The following is a 13,628-nucleotide window of genomic DNA, read 5'->3' on the forward strand; positions in this document are numbered from 1 at the left end:
GTCTGTTATTCAGATATTTTTGTTTAATTTTTTCGGGGTAAAATTTTTCATTTTAAATGGTTAAATTAATTTTTACTCAATTCCAATTTGTTCAATTTAATCAATATTGTTTTTATAATCTGTTTCCACAATTTTATTGATCAGATTGATCAGTTCTCACGTTGTTCAAATATCCTTTAACCTAAATGACTGGAGTCTTCATTTCATGGGTGTAAAAAAAAATTATACTAATTTCATGAATTACTTTGTGCACTTTAGACTTACCGTCAGGGACTGTCCTTTCCAGCACGGTATAATTAGCGGAGAATCCCTCTTTTGCTATAGCACTATCTGTGGTGATTATCAAAGCCAAGATTCCAGTGTAGGATATGATCCGTCCTGGAGTATTCTGTCCACAGAATCTGCCAATGTATGGACCAACTGTAAAAAGAGACAAAGAAATACATTCAATAATCCACTATTCATGCCATTCTATCCCAGCTGATACTGTAATGTGTCAACGTCAAGGATATTGACATTGGTTGATCTTGTATAACGGTGTTGATTGAACAAAACATTCCCCCTACAGCTTTTTGTTGATGGAAATGAAAAGGGCAGTGTCTGTTTTGTAAGACCTTGGGTTTCTGTTTTCAGTGGCGATCATAAATTCCTGCACGTATTGTTCGTTCCAGGGCCACTCTGATGTGACTTCCCAGAAGCCACTTTAAAAGAAAAAAAACGTGTAGGAGTTGGAGGGGACAAAGAATTGAACACTGCTAAGTCTGTAAATGGAGAGGTATGCAGTACATTCAGCTGAGCAAAGTACTAAAAAAGGTGAAGGCCACTTTTAAACTCTGGGTTTAGCAACATATAAAACTTGTTAGGATGTAATGTTGTTTGACAACAGACAACCAATCATAAATGGTGCCATTGCTTGCCTCGTGAGCTTTGTACAGTCACTTAAACAGACTGCACATTTTTGTGCGTTTTCGCATATTGGACTGTCTAATCAAAAAATATAAACTATGTAAAATTGTAAATAGCTTTTACAATTAATCACTGATCCATGCAAAATCTGAACTAAGATCCAGGATTATGTTAAAATTTACTACTACACTGTAAAAAGTGATGAGTTGGCTTAACTTAAAAAGAAAGTGAGGAAACCCGCTGCCTTAAAACTATTAAGTAAATAAACTTCATGCAAATTTGAAAAAAAAAATTAAGTTATGTGGAATTGTCAAATTTAAACTTTATTACTTAACTTTATGCCAACGGGTTTCCACACTTTTTTCTAAGTCAAGTCAACAGATCACTTTTTACAGTGTATGGCACAGGAGGAGTAATACAAAACAAGTGAAATAAATAAAAAAATTCCATTTTCAAGGTCAGCCGTTACTTTAAAAGAGAAACACAGTGATTGGCTCAAAGAGGATGTCCATTAAAGAGATTAAACAGAACTGCCAGCTTTGTGTGTGTGTTTACTTAAAACAGATCTACGGATTACATTAATCTTAATCTTCATAAGAATTCATAGAATGGAGAAACAGGTGCATCCAAGTGTGTACACTCTTAGAAGAAATGGTTCTATTTAGAACCAGAAATGGTTCCATCCCCCGCTTCATATATGGAACTCCAAAATGGTTCTATACAGAACCATTTTTTTTTTGTAAAAGGTTCTATTGGCCAAGTATGGAACCCCAGGGTTCTAGGAACCCTTTTTTAAGAGTGTATAGAACCATTTCGGGGTTCCAAATACGTAGCGCTGATAGAACCTTTTAAGGTTTTTTATAGAACCTTTTCTTCTAAGAGTGTATAAATGTGTGTGCGCTTTGTGTGTGTGTGTTGGGTGTGGTGAAGCATCCGGATTATCTGCATGACTCAACAGAGCTATGAAATTTTAAAGAGCCTCTCCATGAATCCGTCCAGCATGTCTTGGAGGAGGAGGGGGTTTCATACACGCTCTGCCAGGCCGAGACTGGCTCGAAGTGGGCGGCCGGTGGGTGATGGAAGTCATAGAAGCTTCTGTCTCATGCCTTGCAGTCTTTCCACACTAATGCACTTATTGATTGGTGTGGCTCCACAGGTAATGCAGCTTGTGTCTGAACCGTAGAGAGGAGTTACACTGAGGGACTCCCCTTTAAAGTCTTGTCTTCAACCTCCCTCTTGGCTCTTTCTCTGTGGCACCTTTTTATTGTAGATTTTTTTAACAGAGTCTAAAATAATACTTGCAACCTTTATCCCAGGTTCGACACTTCCCCCAGGCCCTCCTTTCAACCTTTCAAAAACCCTTAGTTAAACCGACTTCCTTTTCTCATAATTGTTGATCTATAGGTTCACCACCCATGTTCAGAAGAGATGCTGAAACAATTGTTTAACAAAAATATCATTTATGAGAAAGCTCGAAAGACTCGGCCTCGGATCAAAGGTGCCGTTTGTTCACGGCTTCTCTCCTCCGTCAAGTCGATAATGAAGCGGAAACCGAATAAGACCTCTGGTCCTCGCAGACTTCCTTCCCACTTTGAGCTGGAATCTTCCTGTTGGGCTGCTGGGTTTGTTTATGCAGTTCGAATACACGCAAATACAAACTGTAATTATCTTGAAGAACTAAATATTTTGGGACTGTTATGACAACAGTCTACATTCCAGAGTCCCTCACCCCGAACTGCCCGAGACCAACTACAGTCTAATGTCCAGACAGACGGAAAAAGAGAACAGCTATTAACGGGATACGACATGTTCTCAGACACTCTTATACAGCAAACTGTGAATGTCGGAGTTTGTGTGGAGAACCAAATATCTTATAGAAAACTGCCCTTGCTTGTGGAATCGATTGGAGCCTAGAGACTGACTTCTCTGTTGAAGGCCAAAGATGAGACCCGTCCACTGACGTCTATTTAGTTTCATTCTCCAGACCCCATTCTTACCCAGACAGCAACATAGTGTCGGCCCAGATCCGGCCCACGTGTGAGCAATGTTGCTGTCTGGGTAAGTATTGAACTTCAACTATTTGAAGATGTATGATATCTCAAATCATGTGGCTTGTTGAGGAAAGGTCTGCTATTACTTTATACAGAATCAGATTGACCATTTTCTCCTGGCAGATAAAACTGGTGAAATATCAGAAATTTTACGTTTAGGGGTACATCACCCTGACAGCAACTTAGTGTCGGCCCAGATGTGGGCTGGATCTGTCTGGGACACCTGACCTGGCAATACCCCTAAAGGGACAACTTTGTATCTGATTTACCCATAAAAGGTTAGTTCCCATAGTAGTACCTTAAGGGTATATATTACATACTACTCTAAGGGCCCTTTCACACCTAGCTTGTTTGGTCCGGACTTTCTGACTTTTCAGTTTGGTCCGAATCAAAATTACAGGTGTGAAACCTCCCGCGGACCACGGTCCGGACCAAACGGATGAAATTTTATCTGACGAAAGGAGGTAGCCTCGGTCCAGGTCAAACTGAAAAAAGGTTTGGTTCGTTTCTAGTGTGAAAGCATTTCTGTATGGTTCGGACTTTCAGACCTTTTAAAGGAAGTTCTGGTGGTTCCCAAAAAGAGCCGTGTAGCACATGGGGAGATGAGGAGATGAGGTTTTTAATTGAAGTACTGTATGGTCTGGTGACATCATAAGAAGAAGTCAACTTGCAATCCTCTCCTCCTTTCCTGCCGGCGACGATAAATTATTCGCCCGACAAGGACGTTTATTTGGCGAATTTGAACTAGCCTTGTGTATAGTTGGTGCTGCAGGTAATTATGCCATAAAAATAACAATATAGATGCAATGATATGCATCTGTCCGTTCATGTTGACTAAACTAATCAATGTAAAGATGCAGCCCACATATGATGACGACAAGACGTAAGCATGTTTCATAAAGTTCTTTAGTGCGCTCACATTATTGCAGTGGGAAACCAAACCAAAACTTTATAAAAGTATAAAATGTATCAAAACGTGACCTTTGGTTCGGAAATTGGTGCGGACTTTCAGGTGTGAAAAGTTACAAACATGCACCTTTTAGCTAAAAACTTCTTGAAAGTCGAGCCGTCATCCTCCAAACCACCAAGCATTCCCTAACATTTTGTTGAAGCTTTTTATATAGGCCACTCACATTTTCTTTGGAAAATGTAAAATCTATTTAAATAACAACCTTGTTATTTGATGTCATGTTTCTGTAGATACTGATTCCTCTGAGTTTATTGTTGCCGGTCTTTTGGGCATACATTGGCAAACATCATCCAGGGGTGTGTTTCCTGTACAGCGATGTAGCTCGCTGCTTCACTACCATAGTACGATACATAGTTGGAGAAATCAACTAGCTAGTCACGACTGTTTCCCGAAACCAAAGTATCGTTCAACTACGTTGGTTTCGAACGTGGTGGAGTAATAACTACTTTTAATGAAACTGTTTGAGATCCAATTAACGGTAGAGTTTTTTATATAACTTGCAGACGTATCATCTGACAGCGCAGTCTCATCTTGGGACGTCTTTTGACAATACGTCAACATCCGCCTTTTTAGGGTACCCTTAAACGTCGGTTAGATGACGTTAACGGATCCTAACCCTACCCCAGACCTAACCCTACCCCGTCACCTAACCGACGTTAAAGGTAAAGCGTCAGTTGTATGACGGCCCGGGATCGTCAACTAACCGACGTTTAAGGGTACCCTAAAAAGGCGGATGTTGACGTATGGTCAAAAGACGTCCCAAGACGTCAGTTATATGACTTCTTGGGATGAGACTGTGTTACATCTGAGGACTATTTCTAATTGTTCTCAGTTATTTTGCTTTATCACCAGACTTAATATTTGGCTCGTTCTTGTATAGTAGAGCACGTTCGCACATGCGCACTCTTCAAACACGGTACTTTAAATCTTTTGACAAACTAAAAGACGTAAATTACATTTGTATGAGTTCTAAATAAAAGGCACCGGTTGTACTGATGCTGCGTTCACGTGCTATGGAAAATAGGATATTTTTCACTTGTGAACTGGTATTTACCAGTGTGTTGCGTTCAAGTGCTTTTGTTGTCGTAATGTGGTAAAAAGATGGAGATCCAGACCTGTTATTTAGCTAAAACTATTTTAGATAGTTTAGCTTAAGTCATCTGCAACAGCAAGAAAATGATTTATCAAAACTCAAAAGGTAAAAAATATGCTGTAGCCTATATTTTCTAGATCAGTGTTTCCCAACCCTGTTCCTGGCGGCACACCAACACTGCGTGTTTTCTTTGTCTCCCTAATCAAACACACTCGATTCAACTCATCAGCTCATTAACCCACCTGATTATGAGCTGATGGGTTGAGTCAGGTGTGTTTGATAAGGGTTACAAAGAATACACGCAGTGTTGGTGTGCTGCCAGGAACAGGGTTGGGAAACACTGTTCTAGATCATGAATAGTATATATTTTTACAATTCACGACTCTCGCGGTGCTCTCCGCCATTTTGAAAAGATCAAAGGTTATTTTCATCTCGGCAACTCGTCCATCAAAAATATTCTACGAGTTGCCCAGTGGAAAATACCACATGAGGGGGCGTTCATGTGCATTTTCCACGTCGGCTTTTGGTATTTACCATAATTACCATAGCACATGAACGCAGCATGAATGTCAGCTTGCTTATTTTGCTCAAGATAAGGATTTATTACCTCCAAATGTGATGCAATATAGAAACGATGCCTCAAACCACAGGTCGAGAGCTGTCGTTCAAACCACACAACTTTGCGATGCTGTTTGCGAATGTTCGTTGGAACGATTGTTTCGGGAAAACACCGACTCGTTGAACTATGCTGATAACGACGGACCTTGCGACCATAGTTGGCTAACGATGCTTTCGGGAAACGCACCCCAGCTAAATGATCTCTTGTTTCAAACATCATTCTGATTGTCTTGTTTGGAGCAACAGATCTTTCCGAAGACTCACCTCCAAAGAAACCGTCCCAGATCTCCAGGCGGTCGTAGCGGCAGGACACTCCGGTGGGAGGCTGTGTGTCCGGCTCCAGTTCGAAGCTCTCAAACTCCAGAACGATCTCCGACATCTTAGGAGCAAAGATCATGAATGTGCAGTCCAGGTTGTTGGGGTACTTCTCTGGAAAGCCGGGCGACTTGATGACTCCACTGCTGGAGGTGAAGTTCCTGGAGCATTCGGGACCTGAGGAAGAGGAAGGAAAAAGTTTGTTAGTTGACTGAGGCAGATGGAGTAGGGTGAAAAAACAAACACTGGAGGAGGAACACGGTGGTCTATGTTGTTTTGCTCGATGATTGCATGGTTTATGGGCCGTGGTGGAGGCCCACCCTGCTCGGGATATGCTCTGTGGGCTAATGATGCAGATGCACATATGAGACTGCACTTATTTAATGTTTCACAGGCAGTACGGTTGGTGCTTGCAACAATACAATTAAGAAATACCAAAATATGTCCATCGTGCTTTATATAACCACACACACTTTTATATCGAACAGTCAAAACATTCTCCCTGAACTCCTTGTGGACTAGCTTTGCTGATGCAGTGTGTTGTTGAAGTTCACACATACATCACTACTTTGCACTTACATGACGGCCGTTTGACTAAAGCTGTTGTGTGATGAATAGGCTCAGAGCTCTAAGAGTAAATACACTCTTGTTACAAAGTAATGCACCTCTGGATCATCACCACTGAAATGTCAACATTACGTTATCTAATGTAGTGTGGAATCTCGTGATTATTACCGCGGGTGCAAAAGTTTAAAGATCCTGAACCAGAACAGAGATGACAAATAATGATGTCAGTGTGGCTGAAAATCCCCATGTGCTTCCAAACCCACATTACTTGCTCTTTTTAAGTGGGACACAAAAGGATACGTTTTGAAGGATTTTCAAGCTGCTTGCTTGCTTTCAAAACTGAATGGGATCTTCCAGGACGACATCATAAAGTCATTCACACTTCTGAAGACCAAAATTTCACTCGAAATCAGCCAAGATAACCTCTTACGTACTAAGTCAGAAAGAACAGCATGCACATTTTATTACAAATCTCTTGGGTTACACTTTATTTAGACATTCTACTAACTATAAGTAACTTTTTAACTAATTTACATGTCAACTAAGTGTCATTAGAGTATTAGTAGGCTGTAGTAGGGTTAGGTGTTAGGGTTCAGGTTAGGAGAACAAGTTGACTTGTAGTTTCTAAGTTACTTACAGTCAGTTGAATGTCTTTTGGGGGAGCAACAAAATAAAGTGTTAGCAGATATTAAGCAGACAGTCTACCAATACTCTAATGATAGTTAGTTGACATGTAGCTGCAAAGTCACTTATAGTTAGTTGAATGTCTAAAGTGGACTATCAAAATAAAGTGTTACCATCTCGTCTTGTATAAATTCATATGGTTTTTGACATGTGGGTATGTAAATGGTAACAGAATGTTGGATTTTGAAGAGCTTTGTTTTTTGTGACTATTATTAGTGACAGGGATATTCAGTTAGTTGCTATCCTGGACTTCTAGTTTGCTTCTCTTCATATCCTGTTGCCTGTTTCCCGCCATATGGCAATTCATCCAATCATCACACCTTCAGTCCATTATCAGTGTGTTTTTAAGTTCCTCAAATTAAAATGGTTGGTTATTGGTAAGTTTGTTTGATTAAAAACTTTTATCTTTTCGTGTGGACCTTATTCGCTGCGATCGTGACAATCGGGTGCATAATTTAATGTAATCAAAAACTCTTCACGACCACATTCTACCCCAAAAACCGTTAACTGCTTCTTTTTATATGCTTTTTTATTTCTTTTCCATTTTTCCGGCATGTGCTCTAAAGAAAATGACCAGCACGGGAATTTGAAGCTAAAGTGAGTTGACATTTAGTGTACTACTTGGTTGGTTTTTAAACAGCAGGACATAAATTCCACACTTTTAGTCCTTTCATTACACCGAGATTTAAAATTCCAGACATTTTAAAGTTACATTTTCTTTCTTAAACTAGACAAATGAAGCTTGATGTGGCCTTTGGGAACTCTACAGGCCTCTACTTTAATCCACTGAAAACTGTTGTGCCAGCAATTACACGTGTAGAAGGTGACACGCGAACAGAATAACTCGAAAGCGGTCAGATGAATGGTCAGCAAACAGTGTCTCTAAAACTTTCCAACTTGAAATAAAAGTCGCTTAACAGGCTTGCAGAGAAATTCAAAGGAACTATTTGATGATGGAGCCAAAAACGTTCAACTTCCATCATATTTTGATCATATGATCGTTCCAGCACTAGCAGACACACTGAATACTATAGACTATTCTTAAGATAATCTTCTGTGGCTGTTCCATGGGCAAGAAGGAATTGCATTTTCCTTTCGCAAGATGAGAACACATTTTTTCAGCACTATTTTTACTGTATATAAAGTGCATATTATAACATTATTTTTCTTCAGTAGAGCAACCCTCACTGTAAAAAAATATTTTCAAGATTTGTTATCACAACATATTTTCTTTTGTCAAATCAACTTTATAATAATTTATTTAGTTGAGGTAACTTATTATTTTGAGTTTCTGATGATTAAATTAATCTCCTTCATTGTATTAACTCACTTTTTCCAGTTCAATCAACTTAAAATTTTAAGGCAACCCAGGTTACTTACTTTTTTAAGGCAAGGCAAGGCAAGTTTATTTATATAGCACATTTCATACACAGTGGCAATTCAAAGTGCTTTACATGGAAGAAATTAAAATAATCAAAAGAAGTCAGAATAATTGAAACAGTTTAGAATAAAAAAAAAAATCATAATAATAAAAATAAAATACAGTGTCAAAAATAAAATAAAATGTACAGTACAGTACAGTCGGACGAACAGTGGCACAGTGCTCATTCAGTAAATGCAATCAAGTTAAATTTAAGTTATTTAAAGTTAAACCAATTGATTTAAGTTAAACCAACAATATTTTTTTTACAGTGCTGAACATACTCAGAGCAAACTCAATTTGCATTGCTAATGGCGCTTTTTGGGCTAACTACGGCTAATTTTCTTCTTTTGGTGTCTTAGGTGTTATTGGAGCAACAATTTTAAAGAATCTGGGTGAGTAAGTTAGTTAAAGTTAGCCAAACTTTCAACACATGTCTCAAAAGAAGAAAATATAGAGAATTGTGGGTCCACTAGTACATCTATCTGTGTATCTTTACTGTTGTTTGCTATGACTAGCTTTGTAACGCGCCACTGCTGTTTACATATTGCTGTTCTGGGTGTGCGCCGCGCGTATATGACTATGCGTGTCTCATAAGGATTCAGAGACGTGTTGCTATTGTCACTAACCACAAATGCTCCACACAATCACATGTTTGTTGGTTTGGTTTGTTTCTGCAGTTATTTGCAAATAGTTGAGGAAAAAAAACTTTACAAGAGAAAGACTGCGGAAAGCTGAGATGAGAAACGGGAGGCTGTAAACTCACGCCAAACAAATAAACCTTTGTGAGAGCCGTCCAACTTTCTCTCTCTCTCTCTCTTGGTTTCTTTCCCTCTCACAGCCACAAATACTTTCAAGTCGTTTTGAACTAAATTTACACTTAAACACCAGAATTTACGAGAGACCAGTGAAGTGGTATTGAAAAAACAACACAGGGTTGATTCATAGCAGCTAAGCGCTAATCCTGACATTAACGGCTAGCTTTTGTACAATTTATTTAGCTTTTCCGCACATAATGTATATACACAGGGCTTATCTATTCAATGTGGTGAAGTGGCCGAAGCCTCCGGTCTCTGTGGAATATGTGCTCAGTTTATTTTACAGGCCAGAGGCGATGCTTGTTAAAAAGATCACTTTCAGGTCTTCCTTTAGAGCAAACAAACCCAGCAAAGTGTCACAGATTTAATCCTCATGTTCTGCTGAGATTGACTTTACTGTTTTTTTACGGTTTGGTTCCCAGAGACCCCAATGATGTAGGCTATATCTAAACATTTCTGTAATTTAGAAATGAGCCTTTTATATACAAGTTCTTCTTAGCTAAACAAATCCAGAAATCACTGAAGCTGCCTCTGTTTGAGCCTAAAGTAGAAGCTGTGGATCAGTGTTGTTATTGTTAACTAAAACTTATTAAAAATAGTTCCGTTTAAGCTGAAAATAAAATAATATAATTATTACATGAAAAAGTGGCAACTACTACTGTAAACCATAATGAAACCAAAATAATTAATTGGTTTGAGTCGAGTAAACATTAAACAAATTAGATCAAATTCACTTTTGAGTTCAAAAAACGGACACATTTTAAGTAATCTGAATCGTTTCATTACTTAGAGTTTTAAGAACTTGTTTATTTTAATTTACACAAACTGAAACTAAGCTGGGATTTCTATTTCCCAGCATGCTTTGCCGTGACACTCGAACGGGAGAGTAAATGCTCAAATTAAGTGTTATATAATTATTTTTGTGCAAGATTAATGAACCAAGTGAGGATTATTGGCTAAAGCTAACCAAGTATCAACTACTAAAAATATTTAAGTTGAGATTACATGATAATTTTAAGTTAAATGCATGAATTAGTTTACTCAAATATTTCAACATACTCAAATATATATATTTTACTCAAACATTTCAACATTTACAACATAAAAATGCTTACTTAAACTGTTTTTTAAATTTGTTTTGCTAACTTATTTGGATGTACAGTATATAAACAATACTTAAAAAAACACTGTTTTCCATTGTTTCTAAGGGTTTTCTGTAAATGTTAAAGTTTAGTTACACCGCACACAGTTTGGACACCGCTATGCTAACGCTACGATATTAGCATTACCTCAGCATACGACAAAGTTTGTGTAACGTCGAAGCAGGAATGAAATGTCTCAAGGTGTTCTGGGTCTAGTGAGCTAACCGCTGTTGTTTATATTGCATATATCTGCAGGGAGAGTAATTAATCTGGACACACACGTACTTTCCTTGCCGTTTACCCCCGTGGCTACACTAAGACAGGTTAATGGGCGCGACGAGAGTTTGAGAAGCAAAATTCAGCCACACTTTCCAACAAACAATAATCTGGAGACAGCGCTGTGGGTTTACCCAGAACACACAAACACACATACAGTTGCTGACACATCATTTAGCCAGCCGGCGTCCTCTCGAGATCCAGAACGGGCAACACACAGAAAACAGGATTTCATTAGCTCTGAGTGTTAATGTAGGGGGTTTATTTAGAAGACGGCCTCGTAGAAAGACATGCTTGCTGTGCCAGATGTGACCTATGCCACTGGCCAGTTAAAAAGCAGCTCAACTTGTAAAAGACAACTAAACTGGACACAATGAACAAGCTGCCCTCCTCGCGCAATCCGTGTCCTGCTGTGTTGACACAGGTGCCATCGTAAAGACGTTCAGATAACATCTCCATGATGAATGGCCTACTGTAGCTGGATGTGAGTTAGCGATGCTGACGCAGACTCTCGCTTTACTTCAAGGCAAAATTTTGGTCGATTTTGAGATTTTGGGCTATTTGCATTCAATAACATGTCGTCTTTCAGACTTGTGCTCAAAAAAAGTCCAAAATACACTTTTAAGTCTTTATTTTACTACACTTTGTCTGTTTGCGTGTGTAGATTTCGCCTAAATTCCTCCAAAGTTGGCATCGTTGGCACACACCGTTGGAAAGCTCTCTCTCTCTCCTCTTCAATGCTGCCAGATCCAAATATGGGCATTTCCTGTTTATCAGCAACCATTAATGAAAGTAAAATGGGCCATTTAACTCGAAATGCACAATCCCATACAAATCTTTAAAGGCCGTTTTCTCAAAATGAGTTTTTTCTCACACTTCTAATGATGATTTTCCACTTCTGTAGCATCTACACACACCAAACTTTACAGCCGTATTCCTAACGATATTGTGAAGGTTTGTTCAGAGGGATTTGTTGATATATCATTCTTGGCCTGATTTAAATGACATTTTATGCCTAAAAATAGGGCGGAAATCAAATTTTTAAGGCTATTGGCAGTATTTTTCTGATTTAAAGGGTAACAAAAGGATATATTCATAATCCCCTCTGAAAATTTCTTTTCATTCATAGCAACAAAACGCAAACATAATTTTGAACCTTGTTTTTTTCCAATGGTCAGATTCGTCACTTCAAAATATATGCAAATTAGTGCATGATTAGCATATTTAAACATAAAATTGCAGAAAACTTGCAATACATTTTTTTTCTCTTATTTATGCGAGTAATCAACTGGTAAAGTTTCATGGTGACATCTGTAAGTTACGTTTTTTTATCGTATTCACCTGCAGTGTCTGGCCTTAAGGAACTGGCCATTCTGCGAATGACCAGCTATTAAAGTTACACAAAATTTTTGTAAAACTCTAAAACATAGAGTTTTCAGCTGAAATGAACACTAGTGGCGGTAACACACCAACAACTTTGATTCCTTTTCAGACAAATCGGGATTACAGGGAAAGATTATCGATTAATAAACACTTATTTTCATGCAGTTCCTTGGGCAATACTATGTTACACTTTTGTGCATGATTTGTAAACTAATACATTTTTGAGGTTTGCATCACCTGACACATTCAGAGAAATCTTTTAGCATTAACCATTTAGCCCTGACCAAAGCTATTTCACGCTAATATGCTTTGTATAATACTTTTAGTGCCATATTTCACTTTGAAAGGACGGCAAAACATGCAATAAATTGTTAGGTTAGGGTTCGGGTTAGTAGATTAGTTGACACACTAGTAAAGTTATTTATAGTCTGTATAATGTCTGTTGAGGAGCATCAGAATAAAGCGATAGCAGATATTAATCAGTCTACTAATACTCGAATGTAGTTTAGTGGACCATCAAATTATAGTGTTAGCATTGCCATTCCTACAGCCGCCATTTTGAACGTTATGATTTCATGGCCTTTTCTATTAGTAGTCTTTCTCAGTTTTTCTTACTTTCTACAGTATATTCCCATCCTCCGAGTGCAACTCTTATTTATCCTTCCCTTTATCCCACACTCACGCCTTCCTCTCCACACATGATGTGGCTCTGGAGATTGCAGAGCTGTTAACTAAGAGCCTATGTCGCTTTCCTCCCTGAGAAAAGCCATTTTAGGGATGCCACGACAAGACAGGGTGACAGGATAACTACAGACTTCTCTTTTTTACGGATGGGATGGGATACGCAAGTTTCTAAAAAACCCTCTGAAAGCCCGTTGTTAAGGCTGGTGTGAGGGAACTGAAGAGAGAACACGTGCTGTGAAAGCCTGCAGGACAGCTCAGCGTTACATGTGTCCAGTGTGGGTTAGTGCTCGGGTCAGGCCTGATTGCATTCATAGATAGCAGCGCTGGAGATAAGCTCATCTCTTATCTTTCCTGTGTGTGTGTGTGTGTGTGAGAGAGAGAGAGAGTGTGTGCGCGTGTAGCTTCCAGCCTTTCTCGCCCTCTCATCACCTCATCTTCTCTTGCTCACTTTCTTTGTCACCTTCACACTTTTTCCTGAATAGATTCTTCCCTCCATGTGTGTTCTCTGTTTATTCTCTCCTTCGTCTCTAGCACTCACATTAGCTCTCTTTCCTTATCTAAAATATCTCTCCTTCTCTTGCGTTAGTTCTCCCTGTTTTTATCTATCTATCTATCTATCTATCTATCTATCTATCTATCTATCTATCTATCTATCTATCTATCTATCTATCTATCTATCTATCTATCTATCTATCTATCTA

At 38.7% G+C, this 13,628-nt stretch overlaps 1 protein-coding gene across 4 annotated transcripts in view; it reads right to left on the reverse strand.

The window, feature by feature from the left end:
- The window catches only part of nrp1a (neuropilin 1a), a 79,630-nt gene that overhangs the window by 38,333 nt on the left and 27,669 nt on the right, over window positions 1-13,628 (reverse strand). For all 4 annotated transcript variants that reach the window (XM_039690521.2, XM_039690519.2, XM_039690518.2 and 1 more), the window contains exons 4-5: window positions 5,903-6,130; window positions 265-420 (exon numbers count right to left, since the gene is read on the reverse strand). In XM_039690521.2, coding sequence (XP_039546455.1) covers window positions 265-420; window positions 5,903-6,130 — 384 coding nt within the window. The remainder of the gene's footprint in view (window positions 1-264; window positions 421-5,902; window positions 6,131-13,628) is intronic.

Source organism: Pimephales promelas, chromosome 22 (genome assembly GCF_988280905.1).
Source record: "Pimephales promelas chromosome 22, fPimPro1.hap1.1, whole genome shotgun sequence".
NCBI lineage: Eukaryota > Metazoa > Chordata > Actinopteri > Cypriniformes > Leuciscidae > Pimephales > Pimephales promelas.